This window comes from Molossus molossus, unplaced genomic scaffold, assembly GCF_014108415.1.
Source record: "Molossus molossus isolate mMolMol1 unplaced genomic scaffold, mMolMol1.p scaffold_m16_p_22, whole genome shotgun sequence".
Classification (NCBI taxonomy): Eukaryota; Metazoa; Chordata; class Mammalia; order Chiroptera; family Molossidae; genus Molossus; species Molossus molossus.
Window position 1 is genome coordinate 29,623,718 of NW_023425358.1, and position 17,551 is coordinate 29,641,268.

At 51.1% G+C, this 17,551-nt stretch overlaps 1 protein-coding gene across 1 annotated transcript; it reads left to right on the forward strand.

The window, feature by feature from the left end:
- Window positions 1–825: 825 nt before the first annotated feature.
- On the forward strand, window positions 826–1,101 carry HRK (harakiri, BCL2 interacting protein). Its single transcript, XM_036277318.1, has one exon. It carries the CDS (start codon window positions 826–828, stop codon window positions 1,099–1,101), a length of 276 nt encoding a protein of 91 aa, XP_036133211.1.
- Window positions 1,102–17,551: the final 16,450 nt, after the last annotated feature.

Genomic DNA, 17,551 nt, shown 5'->3' on the forward strand with positions numbered 1-17,551 from the left:
GGTAAGGATCTGTAGGATGCGAGCGCGGGGCGCCGAGAATGCCCGTCTCCGCGCCCCGCGGAACGAACCCTCTTACTCCTCCCCGCCTTCAAAGGTTTCTAGCGGCGTCGGGGGCGCCTTCCGTCGGGCCGCCGAGCGCAGAGGGGGGTGGGGACGTGTGTTGGGTACGTTCAAATCCGAAGCCTACAGGTGCCGAGTCAGACCTGAAAGTAGGCAAGTTGGGTTGCATCTGGCCCTCTCATAAGATTCTGAACCAACCTACCTCTCCAAAACAAAACAATAGCCTCGGTCTATTTTTAAATAATACAGCCGAATTCGCTATCAGCTTCATCCAAAACGGCGAACAAGCCTGCTTCCCGGGCCAAATCGGAACTGGAGCTGGATTCAAGAAAAAAATGGAGAAAACCTTTCCTCGCGCCCCACGCCTCCGCGGGGGTCCCCGCCGCCCCCCAAGCCCGGGACCTCCGTGGCGGGGCACCTTGTGGCGTCCCAGCGCACCGTGCTCCTCGGCTCCCAAACCGCACACCCCCTCGCTGCCGGCGCTGCTAGGGTTAAAAGTTACCTCTCGGTTTCTTCTGCCTGCAGCACCCCCCTCCCGGGGCCGGATGATGTAACCCCCCTCCTCAGCCCTCCCCGCCCCCCTCCACCATGTGACACTTTAATTAATAATAGCGCCGTCAGCACAACAAACGCACAACACAAGGAGAAACTTGGTGTCCAGGGGAGGCCCCCGGCGGCTGGAGCGCGGCGGAGGCAGGCGCAGAGGCCGGAGGGAGAGGAGGCGAGGGGCGGCCCGAGCGCGGGGAGGGAGCGAGGCGAGCGGTCATGTGCCCGTGCCCCCTGCACCGCGGCCGCGGCCCCCCGGCCGTGTGCGCCTGCAGCGCGGGTCGCCTGGGTCTGCGCTCGTCCGCCGCGCAGCTCACGGCCGCCCGGCTCAAGGCGCTCGGCGACGAGCTGCACCAGCGCACCATGTGGCGGCGCCGCGCGCGGAGCCGGAGGGCGCCGGCGCCCGGCGCGCTCCCCACCTACTGGCCCTGGCTGTGCGCGGCCGCGCAGGTGGCGGCGCTGGCGGCCTGGCTGCTCGGCAGGCGGAACTTGTAGGAACGCGGGGCTTCTTGGTGGGGCCGGAGCCGAGACCCAGCCGGAGCAAGCAACAGGTACGCGAGCCAGCCAGCGAGCGCCAGGGCGCGGCAGCTGGGGACTGGAGAGTCTGGGCTGGCCTGGGAGCTGGAGAACCACAAGTTTGGCTTTCTTCCCTTCCCATCTCCTCCATTCTCTGCTTCCTTCTCTCACAAGGATCTCCATGTCCCTCCTATCCAGTCCCCATCTCTTCTTCCAAGTGTCAGGCCCACCGTTTCTGTCCCCTTCTCTTTGACTCCTTAAGCGCATCTTGCCGCTACCTCCAGCAGGGTGTCTTTGGGGGGACTTCAGCCTCTACAATCCCCACCAGCCTCTCAAATAAACACAATACAAGTAAAAAGTGTGCTTGCTGTGACAACGTAGTTACAAGCCACGCCAGATAATTATAATCTAGCGCTGTTTCAAGACAAGTTCCCCATCCTCTTCCAAGCCGCCTGGCGGTCCTAAGTCGCCACCCTCTCCATCACCTCCACTCCAAATCCGCTTCTCCCTAAGTGTCACTTCTCCAGTTTCTGTTACCCGTTCTCCCGCGCCCAGGGCGCATCTCGCTCCTTCCTCCCCTCCCAGGTTTCTAGCTGGCTCTCTTTCTCCCCAAGGCCCGCGCACTTTGCAATTTTCCTTCGCTCTGGCAACTTCTCCACTCCTCCAGCGAGGTGTCCCTTTTAAGGAGCATGGCCCTCTCTTCACCAGACGGTTGGAATTGAGCTGGAGAAGGAGATGCCCCAAAGTGGGCTGCGATCTGAGGCTCTTAGGGAAGCTCCATGGGGAAGCCTTAAGGAAAGAGCATTTATTGAGCCCTTTCTGGGTGCTAGGCCCAGTTTAGGAAGGGAATGTTTCAGAGCTTGCAGAATGCCAAGCACTGCGCGGTGGTGGGGGTGGGGAGTAAGTATTGAGCGCCTAGTGTGTTTGGTACTGGTGGGATATAGTTACTGATCACCTACTGTGCGCTAGGCCCTAGAGGCTGGGGAGTTATTGAGTACCAGCTGTGCGCCTGGCACTGAGTTAGGCGCTTTGGGGAAACAAACGGGTAAGGAACGTCTTTTCAGATTCTGGACTAGAGAGGAGAGCTGCAGAGAATGGGGTGGAGAGAATCAGGCTGAGCCCACCATAGGTGGGTGTAGAGCTGGAAGGTGAAGGTCGAAGGTGAGACTGCTAGCGACACCGCGATGCCACGGCCCACCGACGCCGCTCGCGCAGGTCCTGGCCGCGCCCCGCCTCGCGCTGACACCCTGGGAAGCTGGCGCGGCGCCTGCAGGCGAGGCCCGAGCGTCTGCGCCCGCGGGGAGAGGCGGCAGCCGGAGCGTGGGGGGTGGCAGCGCCCGGTTAGCTGCGGGGGTGCGCGGGGTGTGAGCCGGGAGCGCGGGCGACAGATGTCTCGTGGGCCGGCGCAGCCCGGGCGCTGGCGAAGAGAGGTGCGCACTTCGGGGCGCACCCTGCCTGGCTCCCGGACATCCCATCCGCTATTTCTGCTCCAGGAAGAGGGACTGCCTCGGTTGGGGCAGGGGCTACCATATCCCAGGGATGGGAACAACATTTCGGACAGGGCACAGCGAGCAAAAAAAGGGGGGGGGGGTGTAGAGAGAGATGTGGAAAGGCGTCAAGAACTAGGAGGGAGAGGGGAAGAAAAACGGGCGGCGAGACGAGAAAGGAAAGGAAGGTCGGGGAAACTGGAGAACAAGTTGCAGGACAGTGGGAAAGTGGGTTAGGAAAAAAAGATGGGCAGCGAGAGTAATCCAGTAGAAATGGGGAGGCGGCCCAGGACACGGCTTCCTCCTGTCTTGGGGTCCAGGTGAGGTTTGGCAAGGCGCTCCCTTCCCGGGACAAGGCGGTGCGGAATGCTGGGCACCGCACCCAGGGGGCGGGGAACGCCCGGCCAGGGCCTCACAGTGTGTGAGCAGCGGGGCTGGGGGGTGCCCCAGGGGCCCTAAGGAGGAGGCTGCGGGCCGGGAAGTGGCCCTGGCCGGGCGCTGGGGAGGATCCGTGCAGCAGGTGAGGAGGGCGGAGAGGAGTTTCCCTGGTGCAGCAACGGCAGCTAATTGTCGCCGGAGAGTTTATTCCCTCCCCCCATCCCCTCACTCTGCTTCTGCCCCAGAGGCCTGTGCTGCGTCCAGACTCCAGGCCACCCCTGGTATCTCCTCCCGCCTGCTGTGTCCTGCCCGGCGTCCCCAGCAGCCGCATCCTCCAGGATTCTCCCGCCTGGGGTGCCCTGACCCCAAGATGCCCTTTTCCTCCAGGCTGCCCCTCACTCCCTAGGGACACCGGTAGGTTTGTGTACCACCCCCTTCCTGCGCTCCATCCCAGGGTTCACCACACTCTGGCTCCCAGCCTAAGCCCCTAACCCAGGGACTCGAGTTCTCTCCCCACCGCTTGCCACCTGCAGCTCAGACTTTTGTGTGTGTGCTTTTTGGCTTAATTGGGGAAACTATTTTTCCTGTCTCTGGTAAGTTAGGGAGAAGTGGAAGGAAAGTCAGGGGAGAAAGACTATGTGCTGAGTTCTCTATATGGCTCTCTCCATTTTTCCTACCCTACAGGAGAAGTAGGAATGGTCATAGGATTTAGGAGTTTCAGGGAGGCCTGAGTCAGCCACATAAGACAGACAAGCCTTCTCTTGGGCATGAAGGGTGAGCTTACCTGTATGCAAGACAACAGTTTCAACAGTCTTGTTTTGAGCCTGTACTGTGAGCCAGCAATACTTTCTCAGAAGTCATAAACAAACAAAACCTGAGACTCAGTTTTCCTATATGTAAAATGGGGACAATTATAGTAGTTAATGCATAGATGTTGACAAGAGGGTAAAATGAATTAATACACAGAAGGCTCTAGAACAGTGTGTGGAGCATAAGAAGGGGAGATAAAAGTGAGCTATTATAATTGTGATCTTACATTAAATATTTTTATTTCCCAAAGTAGACACCATTTTGCCGTAGTCATTGCTGACAATTCCACACCATTCCTACTTGCCCCTTTGGAGAATTAGGGCTGGATGCACCAGAAGAGTACAGCAGTTAAGAGCCTGGGTTTAGGGATCGGATGGAATGGGATTTAAGGCCCAGCCCAGGAACTTGCTGGCAGTGTGACCTTGGGTAAGAACCATAACCTCTCTGAGCCTTTATCTGTAAATTGTAGTCCAGGGCTGTTGGGAGGATGGCAGAAGAGCATCCACTTACAGTGTCCAGTACAGTGCCTGGCACTTCACTCAACAGAGGATGCTGTAAAATGGTTAGTGCCATTCTGATTGTTTCCAAGGGGAAACTGAGGCAGAGGGAGTCCACTTGAGTTATCCCAAAGGCTCAAAGGCGAAGTCTGAAATGGAACTGGAGTTTCTATCTTTGAGAGGGCCTGCACACTTGCCCCTCCCCCAGGTGACGTAGGGGGTGCAGGGGATGAGGAGATACTGGGCAGCAGGCAGAGGGGGTAGTGAGCCTTGAATTCCTGCACTGGAGAGATTCCCTTTCTGAGGGAGCCTGGGGAGGCTCCTGGGAGCCTGGGGAGGCCAGGAGGAGGGCGGGTGTGATTTAGCCAGTCATTGCTCTAAGATACAGGAAAGGGAACAAAAGATGCTTTATGGTGAGTGCTGGCTGGTGGAGGCGTGAGAGGGAGGGAGGAGTGTGTCTCGGGAGGCAGGGAGGGGGAGAATGGAGCCAAGGAATCTGCCTAGGAGAAGGGGCCAGGGGTGGGCAGAATCTTGCCTTGGGACTAAGGAGAAGGGGAGAAAGGTGGACTTTGCAGGCCCAAGAGGCGACAGGGTCAGGGGCAAGGAAGATAATAGGCCCGCAGGAGCCTGCTTTAATCAACTAGTGACGGCCTGGCCCGCCAGCCAGACTTGCTAACTGGTTCTTGGCAGGTACTTTGGGGATTAAGTGGTTAAACCTGGAGGCACGTCCCTCAGGCCTCCCTCCCAGCCGGCTGCACCCCTGCCAGCAGTACTTTTAGGGCTTGAAAGCTTAGGCGAGGGGAGGGAGAGAGCAGAGCAGAAGGAGACAGCTGTTGGGGAGGAACCCCCGGGAAGGGGCCAGATGTGCAGCCTTCCTGCCACATGGTCCCTGTCTGGAGTCACCCACTTGCCCAGTGAGAGGCCAGGGCACAAGTGACTGAGCTGTGGATGTGAAAACAGCCACGCCTGGGATAATTAAATACACCCCCAGATGTGGGCTGGGCGGAACTGTGCAACAGCACTCCCGGTTTTTGAAAAGTCAGCTTTTCAGCCCTACATTCAGGGTAGGGAGGAATGGATAGGGGCTTCTGTTTGCCCTCTGGTTATCACCACATGTGAAGACAGGATTGCCCCATAGAGTCCCTAGCCCTGACGATGACTTGCTTGTCACATAGTAGGTACATAATATGTAACAAATACATGAATCAGTCAGAATCGATGCAGGGCAGGCATTATTGTTTCCCAAACTCAGCTTCTTTCACTTACTCACCTTGTACTTGTTGAGTGCCCACTGCGTGCAGGCTACTGTGGACACAGGAAGGACCACGACAGAAGCCCCTGTTCTCATGAAGCCCATATTGTAGTGGGACGAACCCACCGATTAAGTCAGTAAAGAGTGTTTTGGTTACTATTGCTGTGCAACCAATTACTCCAAAACCGAACGGCTTGAAACGACGACTTGATTATGCTCATAATGTATGATTACGCCCATGGATGCTGTGGAATCGAGACAGGCATAGCCAGGGTGACTTGTCTCTGCTCCAGGCTGGCTGGGGGCTGGAATCATGGGGGTGGGGAGGGATCTTCACTTATGCATCTGGCTGTGGATGCTGGGTGCTAGCCGGGACTGCCAATCAGACATCTGCACTCAGCCTCCTCTTGTGGCCTGGGCTTCCCCACAGCATGGCAGCCTCATGGTTGTTGGATTCTGATATGGTGACTCAGAGCTCTAAAAGCAAACGTCTAAGGGAGTGCGTGGGGGGCAGGTGGAAGTTGCTTGGCCTTTTCTGACCCAGCTTCTGAAGTCACTTGGGTTAGAAGCAAGTCATAGGACTTGCCCATCGGGGAGTGGCAAGGTCCTAGAATAGCATGTGTGCAGGAGATATTGTTGTAGTCATCTTTGGATTATGCTGTCTAACACAGATCATTTCGGGAAGTGCTGAGGGCTCTGAAGGTAACACTCGAAGGTAATGTAATAGGGGATCGCCACTGCAGTGGTTAGGAATGGTCACTTTGAGGAGGAATCAGGGTACAGGTAACCTGAATGACAAGAAGGAGTCAGCCATGTGAAGACCTGCAAGAAAGGTGTTCTTGGAAGAGAGACTAGCACGTCCAATGGCCTGGAGGTGACACTTTGCACGGTGTGTCTGAGGAAGAGAAAAACCGAGCAGTGTGGCTAATGCCATATGAACTCTGGGTAGAAGACATCAAAGGGGTAGGTGGGGCTAGATCAGGCCATGGTAGGAAGGTGGAGTTGTAAGCACAGTGGGAAGGAGGGGCTGGGGAGAAACCCAAGTTCAGAAGGCCTTTCATACGTAATGGGATTCACAAATGCCTACAGCACACGGAGAGACACTTCACAAGAGAAGAATTGGATACGATGCAGTCAAGGGAGCGGCAACATTCCATCATCATCATTTGCTAACATGAATTGAGCACCAGCTCAGAGCTGGGCACCAGGATGCAAAGGTACAGAACCAGTCTGAGCTCCTGGCTCTAGATGCTCCTAGACTTCAGGGACAGGAGGCTCTGGCTCTGACCCCCACCCCAGCCTGCCAGTGGAAGTGAACCAGGGTCTGAGAGGTCCTGGTCCCTGTACTGATGCCCAATCCTCAGTGCACTGGGAAGATTGTGGATACTGGCTGGGTTTCCATTGGGCGCCTTGCAACCCAATGCGCGATTGCCCTCTCTCCTTCCTGCCCTAAACTGGTGCCTCTGCTATTAGGTAGGGGACCACCTCTGTTTTAGTCCAGCTCAGTGCGATGCATCCTTTTATTACTGCTGGGTCCCCAGGAAAAGAGAAAGCTCTTTCCCCTCCCGTGGAGAGAAAATTGGCTGCCCCCTGGGGGTGTTGTCATCATTGAAACTTTGTTCCACAGGCCATAGACTTGGGCAAGATGGAATTCAGTTGCTTTGGGGAACTTCATGTAATATTTCTTTAAAAAAAAAAACACACCCCTTTCTTTGAGTACAAAAAAAATATTGCATGGTGCTTATCAACTATTTGGGAAATGCGGAATAAAAGGAAATTTTAGTCAATTGTTTTTTGTGGTTTTTTTTTAATCCTCACCCGAGGACACTTTTTCATTTTTTGTTCAGATAGAGCAGGAGGGAGAGAGAGAGAGAAACATCGATGTGAAAGGGACACATCGAGTGGCTGCCACCCGCACGACCAACCAGGGCCAGGGACAAACTGCAACCGAGGTACGCGCTCCTAGCGGGAACCGAACCCGGGTCTCTCTGGACCACAGGCCAACACTCGAACCGCTGAGCCAAACTGGCCAGGGGTAGTCAGTTGTTTTGATCTCACTACCCATTGTGAACACTTCGATCGATTTCTTCCCATTCTAAAAATGCACTGATCGGTACTTTAACAAATGGAATCATTCACTCCAAATATATTCTTTGAAACCTGATATTTTTATTCTAGCCTATTTTTCCACACCTTAATATTTTCTCTGACACACATCTTGGAGGCTGCTCAGTGTTGGCTTTTCCCATCATTTAGCTTCCCAGTCTGCTCTTTAAAAAATATATATATATATATATATTGATTTTAGAGGAAGAGAGAAAGAGAAAAACATAGATTTGTTGTTCCACTTATCGATGCATTCGTTGATTGATTCTTGATTCTTGTATGTGCCTTGACCAGGGATTGAACCCACAACCTTGATGTTTTGGGGTGACACTCTAACCAACTGAGCTACCCAGCCAGGGCCCAGTCTGCTCTTGTTGGACATTTAGATTGTTTCCCATGTGACAAAGAACATCTTCATGTATAACTTTTTGGGCACATCACAGATGATTTTCTTAATAATCCCCACAAGTGCAACTTTGGTAACAAAGCTCATGTAAACATTCTTTTGTCATTAAGGTTGCCTAAAGGGTTTGAAGTCTTGTGCTGAAGGACCAGAAGGGCTTTCTAGACAAACATTGTCATTTGTTCCAATTTCCCATTTATGTCACTGGCCTCTCCACGTAATGTGGTTACCAGCTTGGCTCTTGAGTTGGCTGTTAGCAACCTCAGCTAAATCTGTGTTGACCTTTAGTGGAACATTCTCCATGGATGGCATCTCTAGCCATTGTTGGAGCTCGTGTGAGTACAGGTGACCCCTTGCATGCCCATCCCCACTTCGGCAAAAGTCTGCAAGACACAGCGATGTCTAGGGTTTGGAGAGCATCCCTGCCTGCCTGGCTGTACCTGTCATTTTGGAACAGCCATGGGCCACGTTCATCTGATATTCTTGGATCCAGCACATGGTACTTAATAAGTACTATAGGATGCTGACATACTGATGATGGGAAAACTCAGACAAGGTGGCTTTGGAAGGAGTGTCTTCAGAGAGTGGGAATGTGTCAGGGGCAATGTGATGGGTTCGAGAATCCATGCCATTTGCAAAGACAGCCCAGTTTTAAAGTGTTTTAACCTGTGGGCACACCGTGGAGCCTAATTCTTGATTCAGAAAATGTAACCCCTGGTAACTTACTGTTTATCTTCGTCACCCATTTTGTTAATGCTGAGGCAGGAGAGCTGGGTGGACTTTGGAGTCAGGCTGATTTTCCGAGCAGGTCTTGATCTGCCATTTACCGATTGTATGACCTCAATCCTGGCCCTTTACGTTCTGCGCAGCATGCGGTGTATCACGGATGTTCAGAAAATAGTAAATGATAGTGTTTTTCTTATGTGGTGTGAAATTCAGACCATGGGCCCATATTCATAGTGTGGTGGGAACTCACAGGGGACCTTTCTGAACCTTTAGCATAAAGCAGTTGCTAATTCCACTTCCCCCACTCTGTGCCTTACCAACAGCCTGCTGAAGCCACTGTACCAGGGCTGGGAGAACAGGACAGGACTTGCCAACCTGGGTGGCAGTGGCCTCCAGGTCCCATAAGCATACCAACCGTATCTGTTTTTCCCATCACTGTATTCCAGCCCTTGGCATGGTGACCAACACAGAGTGGGCATTCACTAACTATGAATGAATAAACGGATGGGTAGATGGATGAATGTGGGGAGGCCTCAGGGGATTTGGGAACCCCCAGAAATTGCACATACAATTGGCTGATTTCATCCTCCATTGTTTCCCCCACTTGAGAGAGAAACCATGGCTTTGATTTGATTCTTTTTTTTTAATCCTCACCAGAGGACATTTTTGCATTTATCCTCAGATAGACCAAGAGGGAGAGAGGGAGGAAGAGAGAGAGAAAGAAACATCGATGTGAGAGAGACACATCGAGTGGCTGCCACCCACACAACCCCAACCAGGGCCGGGGACAAACCGCAACTGAGGTATGTGCCCTTAGCGGGAACTGAACCCGGGCCTCTCCGGTCTGCGGGCCAACGCTCTAACCGCTGAGCCAAACTGGCCAGGGCTTGATATGATTCCTAAAAGACTTAGGACCCAAAAGGTCACCATCTGGAAACATAGCCAGAGTGACACAGGACTTCAGAGACCACCTGACCCAGTTCCCTCACATTACAGATGGGTAAACCAAGGCACAGAGAGAGCTACCGAGGGTTAAGATGCAGCGGGCTGACATGCCGGTTGATGACAAGTGTCTGAGTGAGTAGACCAGGGCTGAAACGTGCTGGTCTCCCAACCGATTGGACCTGCAGGTGAATTATGTTCAAGTTGCGTCTTTCCCCCCAACACTTAAAAAATCAGGCACTTTCATAGTACTGATTCTCCGTGAAGAAGATGCTATTTTCTTCTTGGAAAAATGGAAAGATCTGACAACCGCGAGTCTGTATTTCCATGGGGCAGCAGAAGACTCGAGATGAGTGTCCCCTTTAGATGAGCCATCAACTCTCCATTTACCCCGGCCCCTTCTGGGTGCACTTCACGGAGCCCAGTACATTCCAATTTGTGACCCGATTTAGGAGACCACCCTGCAGACACCCCTTGATGAACATCCACATTGACCCACACACACATATCCTGTTTTATTTTATTTATTTTTTATCCTCACCCAAGGACATTTTTGCATTTATCTTCAGATAGAGCGGAAGGGAGAGTGTGAGGAAGAGAGAGAGAGAGAACATCAATTTGAGAGAGACAAACTGCAACCGAGGACTGGGGACAAACTACAACCAAGGTATGTGCCCCTAGCGGGAACCGAACCCAGGACTCTCCAGTCCATGGGCCGACGCTCTAACCACTGAGCCAAACTGGCTAGGGCCGCATCCTGTTTTAAATAAATGAGATCATATTAATTATGCTGCGTTGTAACCTGCCTTACTCCCTCTCCCCCACTAAAATTAGGTTGCTGAGATCTTCCCATGTCAACAGGGAAAGATGGTCATCATCCTTTTTCATGGCTGCATGGTGTTCCATTGCTGGATGGACCGTGATTTTTACTTATTTGGTCACCTCCCAAGGGACAGTTATGCCGTTTCCCATTTTCTGATAGTGTAAACGGGGGGTAGTAAACAGTTTTGTTTAGACAACTTTGCAAAAAAAGTGAGGTCCCTAGAGGTAAAACTGTTGGGTCAAAGAATGTGCGTGTTGTAACACGTGAGATGGAAGGCAAGATTACTTCAGGGAGGGTCTGCCCACTGGACCTGGTGTCCAGTCTGTGTGGAGCTCCTGCCTCCCGTCCCTCAGTGCCTACCGACCCTTCTACTCATGTGTGTTTGGCATTCAAGGCCCAGAACTTCACAGTGGGTGGGACCTATGAGGTCCCCGGTTTCTCTCCATAGACTTTAGTAATCAATAACTATTCATGATAGCATTGGTAACTACCCACTGATAGCACTGATAAACACTCTCTGAGAGTATTGATAACTATTCATGATAGCACTGATAACTGCTCACTGATAGCATTGATCATTACTGAGATGGCAGGGGGCTGGGTAGAGGGGAACAAATACTTCTTCCAGGAGCTGCCAAGTGCCCCCTCCCCCACTTTCTTACACACCCAAACCAGCCTTCTGCTCCTTCAGTCCCCTCACCACAGTCCTCTCAGTCCCGGCTTCCTGACTGGACAGCATGAGCGACATGATAGAGACATAAGTGATGACTCAGAGCAGAGCAGTCTTCTTCCCTCTAGGAAGTTTCTACATGAAGAGCTTGGTCCCCATGAGTCTTAGGCACCTGGACCGACCCCTGGTGCCCTCTGAACGCCACAGGCTAAATCAACCCACCAAAGCCAGAGATGGGAGAGGGGGGAAGTTGCCACCATCATTCTGTGCTCACTTACGCTCATTCAACACATTGAATTGAGCACCTACTGTGTGCAGGCATTTTGCTGGATTCTGGGGACATGACGATGGGGTGGGGAGAGACATGGTATCTGTAAATGGAGAGGAAATATTCTGGGGGGATTAAGGATAGAGTGGTGGGGGCTTTCCTTTTCTTTTATGTCCTCTATTGTTTGAATTTGCAACCTATCACTTGTGCAAATAGCAAGAGCAAAACAAGTATTATTTTCATTAAGAACTGTGGCCTCTTAGGAGGGAATGCAAGAGCCTTAACTCTTCTCAGGAACAGGAGAAAGGAGCGAGCCTGCTGCTTCATGGAATGCAGCAGCAGGTTCACAGATCTGCTCTCGGCGACCACGTGCAGCCCTGGGATGCAGGACCTCGACAGTTCTCCCCCCTGCCCGCCTGTCCCTCCTTAGTGTCACAAATCTCCTCACTCATGAGGTTTGCTAGTGAGTCAGCCTTGGAGAAAGTTCTTGATGAGCCAAGTGTAAGGGAAAACATCCCAGGGACAGGATAGTGGCTCATGGGGGACGGTGAACGTAATGTTTTGAACATAGTTTAAAATGGTACAATTATGACTTGCTCCTTGCAAACAAAACAAAACAGACAAAACAGAAATAAAGTATTGAAAGCAAAGCACCCTTTACTCCCTTGGGGTAATTTACAGTCTAGAGTATACAATAACAATAAGAAACAGATGAACAAAATAGATCCAGAGACATGGAAGTAGGGAACAGACTGACAAACCTCAGAGGGAAGAGGGTAGGGGGTGAGAAGAGATAAACCAAAGAACTTATATGCACATGTGCATGACCAATGGACACAGACAACGGTGCAGAGAAGCCAAGGGTGGCAGGAGTGGGGAGGAGGGTGTCAAAAGGAGGGACATCTGTAATACTTTCAACAATAAAGATAAATTAAAAAATAATAAGAGACAAATGCAGGCCTTACCATGTGCCAGATTTCTAAGTGCCTCACATACATTCATACTGTTAGTCCTCACATCAACACAATGAGATTTGCTGTTACTCTCTCCCCCTTTCCATAAAAGAACACCGAGGCCCAGAGAGGTAAAATAACTGGCCAAAAGTCACACAGCTTTTACGTGTCTAAATCAAGACTCCAACTCTGGCATCAGGGCTTCATTCAGTCTGTGCTCTCAACCATCACAGGTGTGCTCTCTGCCACACCTTTATATATGGAGACACAAACAGATATTGATTCATGGAAAATTGATCTGGGATTGTGCTTTTTGGCCATTTGCTCTTGTCAATTAAGAATCATGACCATCTTTTGGTCTCAGCATATTTATTCATTTATTTATTATTTATTTTTATTGTTTTAATTTTATTGATTGATAAGAGAGAGAAAGAGAAAACCATTGAGTCGTTCCATTTATTTATGCTTCATTGGTTGATTCTTGTATGTGCCCTAACTGGGGACGGAGCCTGAAACCTTGGCCTATCAGGGAGACACTCTAACCCACTGAGCTACCGTGCCAGGGTGTCTCGGGATATTTAGATCTACTTCTGATATACACGTAGCTTAATGTGTTAGTCCAGCCTCCTATTGATGGACTCGTGGGTTGTTTACAAATTGTCTCTATTACAAATAAAGTTGGAGAGAACATCCCCGAGCACATTTAGGTGACTACTTCTGGGGGCTAGATCCCTAGACTGGGATGTCCGATGTCAGATCCCCATACATGTATGCGGGCCCACTCCTTTTGTGGGGTGTGGTGCCACCGTGTCCCCTGGCTGGGGTCGGCGTGCTTCTGATGTTCATCTTTCACTGTGAACACCAGCCTGTAACCAACACACACATGGACATGGGGATTCATCCATGGAGCAGGCCTGGGACACCTGAGAAAGAGTCAGAGGCTCAGTGACGTACAGGTAGGAAAAGGGAAAATAAGTTTCTGGTCCTTCCGTGTTTTGCAAGAAAATGCTATTCCTTCGGTGGATGAAGTTGATCACAGCTTTAAAAATACTGTTTCTCACCCTGGCTGGCCCTGACCGGTTTGGCTCAGTGGTTAGAGCATCGGCCTGCGGTCCAGAGAGACCCAGGTTCGGTTCCCACTAAGGGCATGTACCTTGGTTGCAGTTTGTCCCCGGCCCTGGTTGGGTCGTGCAGGTGGCAACCACTTGATGTGTCCCTTTCGCGTCGATGTTTCTCTCTCCTTCTCTCTTCCTCCCACTCTATCTCAGCAAAAAATGGAAAAATGTCCTCGGTTGAGGATTAAAAAAAAAAAAAGATTTTAAGTCCCTGACTCAGCCCCTTGTGACCGTCAGCTAATGTAGATAGTGAGGTCCAGTGTTGCTAATGTAGATGGTAGGGTCTGTGTTTATGACTCATTTCTTTTGTGCAGTCACATTTATTGGTCGGGGTCCAAGTGAGAGGCAGAGAGCACCCCCAAAGTGAGTAGCCAGAGAGGAATTTACCAAAGCGTGGGCAGGGGGTAGGACACCAATGCAGTACTTATTGCTGGCGGGCAACACCCCTGCCCTGAGGGGGAAGGTGGGAAATAGGACCTGGAACCTGGAGAGGGTTCTGGAGCTGAACTAGGGAGCCGGCTGGCAGGCACTCCCCTGCTGCCGTTACTGTTGGCTAGACCTGGCAGGAAGCCAGAGGCCAAGGGAGCCTGTTGGTGGCGTTCAGACAGGTCAGTATCCCAGACTTTTTCCAATTTGGAGGAAATCCAGTGATCTCTCCCCCTTCCTCTTCTAAACCACCTGGTTCGCATGACTCACAGGGCAGTTCTCATTCCACCTGCTGTAATGTGTGACATGTGTTTATCTCCTTTTTAAACTCGCAGCTCCTGCTAACTCTCCAACTTTCTCTCTCCCCTCCCTCCTTTTGTTCTCTTCCTCCACCCTCTCCTCCTTCTGATATTTCACCTACCATAAAATCTACCCTTTCAAAGTACACAAGTCAGTGGTTTTTGTTATATTCACAGAGTTGTACAACCACCCCACAATCAACTTTAAAGCATTTTTGTTTCCCCAACAGAAACCCTGTATCCATTAGTTACTCCCCAATTCTTCCCATTCCTCTCAGCCCTCGGCAACCATTAATCTACTTTCTGCCTCTAAAGATTTCTCTCTTCTGGACATGTCATTTAAATGGAATCAGATAATATCCGTCCTTTCATTTCTGGTTTTAGCATAATGTCCTCAAAGTTCATCCATGTTGTAGCATGTGTTAGTACTTCATTGCTTTTTCGTGGCTGCATAATACTCCATTGTATGGACATACCCCATTCTATTATCCATTCATCAGTTGATGGGCATTTAGGTTGTTTCCACTTTTTGGCTGTTATGGATAATGCTCCTCTGAACATCTGTGTACAAGTGTTTGTGGGGGCGTGTTTCAATTCTCTTGGATATGTGCCATTTTTTTCTGCCCTGTCTGGAGTGCCTCCTTCAGGACTCAGCAGGGGTCTACCTCTTTCTCTGACTCCCCCTTTCCCTCATGAGCTCCTTCTCCTCTGGGCTCCTATAGCCTGTTACCCAGACTGCATACTCTTTACATGATACCGTCATTATCAGTGTCTCCCCATCTCCCTGTCAGCCTCTGAGCCCCTCAAGGGCAAGAACTATGTCACTGGATCTGTAACGCTTAGTGTGGTGCTTGGCCTGTTTGGCAATGGATGGATGGATGGATGGATGGATGGATGGATGGATGGATGAGAGCAGAGACCGTCCACAAATCTACCTCGATGTGGGTCTGTGAAATGAGTAGATGAAGATCCTGTTATCGGTCTGGAGCAGCACAAAGGTAGCATGACAATGCAGTCTCTTTTTAAATCACAGAAGGTGCCTGTGTCAATATTTAGGTCTGAGAACGAGGGGTGTGTGTGTAGGGAAGGCTGCTGTGCGTGGGGAGCACTAAGACTAGCTTTTGGGGAGTTTTTCCTCCCAAAGCAGAGCTTTATTTTAAAAAAAAATTATTTATTTTTGTTAGAGATGTTTCTCTTTTTTCCCCCCATTGACACCCTCCTGCGATCCCCCCCCCCAGCATTGTTGTCTGTGTCCATTGGTTATGCTTATATGCAGAAGTTCTTTAGTTTATCTCTTCCCTTCCCCCCATTCCCTTCCTCTGAAGTTTGTCAGTCTGAACCCTACTTCTGTGTCTCCAAAGCAGAGCTCTGTATCTGTCAGCTCTCACCCCTCCCCCTCCCGACACACAGCCTGGCTGTGAAGCCCAAGGCGCTGACGTCATCCCCAGTGGCTGTCTGCACGTGCCTACTGACCGAAATGCAAATCTCTTTCTGCAGGTTGGTGAAAACCCCGTGTCCTTGGAGAAAGCTGGTTCCCGTTTTTCCTGAGGGGGAGCCCAGAGCTTGAAAGGCCGCGGTTGGCACTTCGAGAAGGAAGTGGAGAATAAAGACAGCGCCTGGAGCACTAGAGCATGGAGGAACGGGACTGGGGCAGCCCTTCGGGTAGCCAGCTGCAGAAACAGACACCCCAATGCTATTTACATACAGCTCTCTCTATATATAAAAAAAAGAAAATATGAATATTGCTACTCAGTGCATGCCTTGTCGAGGACGTGGTCCCCTCCCTCCTCTGCACCTTCTGATGTGAACTTGACTCTTTCATGTCTGGGGCACCGGAAGAGAGATGCCTACTGTGTACCAAGGAGAATTGCCAAGACTGGTGGGAATCGGCCCCAGAGCCAACCAACCGCCTGGGGAGGGATGCTGGTGGAGTAAGTGGTGAAACTGCAAAAGGCAAAACAGAAAGGGAAAAAAAAAAAAAAGTGAGGACTGAAGGCCAGTTTGCAAGGGCAGTCTGGGATACCTCCATTTCCAAGTCGTGACAAGTCCTAGCCCCTCTCTCTGTCCCTAAAATAGCTAGTCCCACTGTCTCAAGACAAATGGGACCACCCCCCCTTCCTCTGGTGTCTCTCTCTGGTGCTTCACTTAAATTTTGCTGGTGCTAAGTGTGTGTACTTGCTGGTGCTACCCCGGTATCCTGTTGCCAGACCTGTGAGGCCAGGGGAGATAGATTTCACTGTTTGGGATGATTTTTTTTTTTTTTTGTCCCTTAAAGGGACGAGGGGAAAGTGCAACTTGAGAGTCTCTCTACACAGGGATGAAGAGCCAGAGGTGTGTTGGAGCCAACCTTGAGGTCTGGGAGGAGGGGAGGGGAGGGGCTTGGGTGGCCTGCTGGTCACCAGGTAGAAAGCTGACCTCGTATATGACTTGTGTGCTGTCTCCTCCACCCCCGAAAAAGTATCCTGGGAGTTCGTCCCGTGGCCTCCCCAACTCCCCAAGGGGATTTCAGGGCTTAGGTTTTATGGATTAAAGAGCCAAGAAATGGCTACGTTCTGGTCGGGTAATTTATAAGCAAGGTCCGCTGGGGAAGGGCGCGGGTCATTTGAATGAAATGCACCAGCATCTCACTGCAGACTGACAGAAGGTCTCATTTCACCCCTTCCCCCCCTAAGCTCCTATTTTCAGAAGTTTCTAGAAGGGCTAAAAATAAAGATGTGTGCTGGACTGAGACTTGGCTGCAAAGACTCTTCAGGGAACAATGATTATTTTTTGCTTTCATTTTTAAAAATCCAACAAAAAACAGGTATTATTCCTCCGTGCAGGGTATCACACTGCTATTTTCAAGGCCTAGGTGGTGAGGGGCCAGGCTGCAGGGTGAGTCATTCTACAAGGCTAGACTTGTAATCCACCACCCAGTACCTACGGACAGGGGTCTGCTGGGCTGGCTAGCAGACAGCCTTCCAGTTCTAAGAAGCCAGCAGAGGGATCAGCCGTTGTTAAAGATGACACGGGGCTGAATGGGAATCGTTCCCCACAGACTTTGCTGAAACTCACCCTTTTAGTGCTGCGGCAAGCTGGGAGCTGTCCTTCTTTTAAAAAAAAAGTCCATGCCTGATGTTTTCCTCAATAACTCTTTAAAGAAAAATGCAACGCAAATTGCTGAAGGTGAAGCCACCCCCACCCCCACCTCCAGACTTGTTTCCTTTCATCGCTGGCTGGAACCCTCCCCACAGTTTTGTTTACAGGGGATGGGTGTGTGGGCATGGTCTGCAGA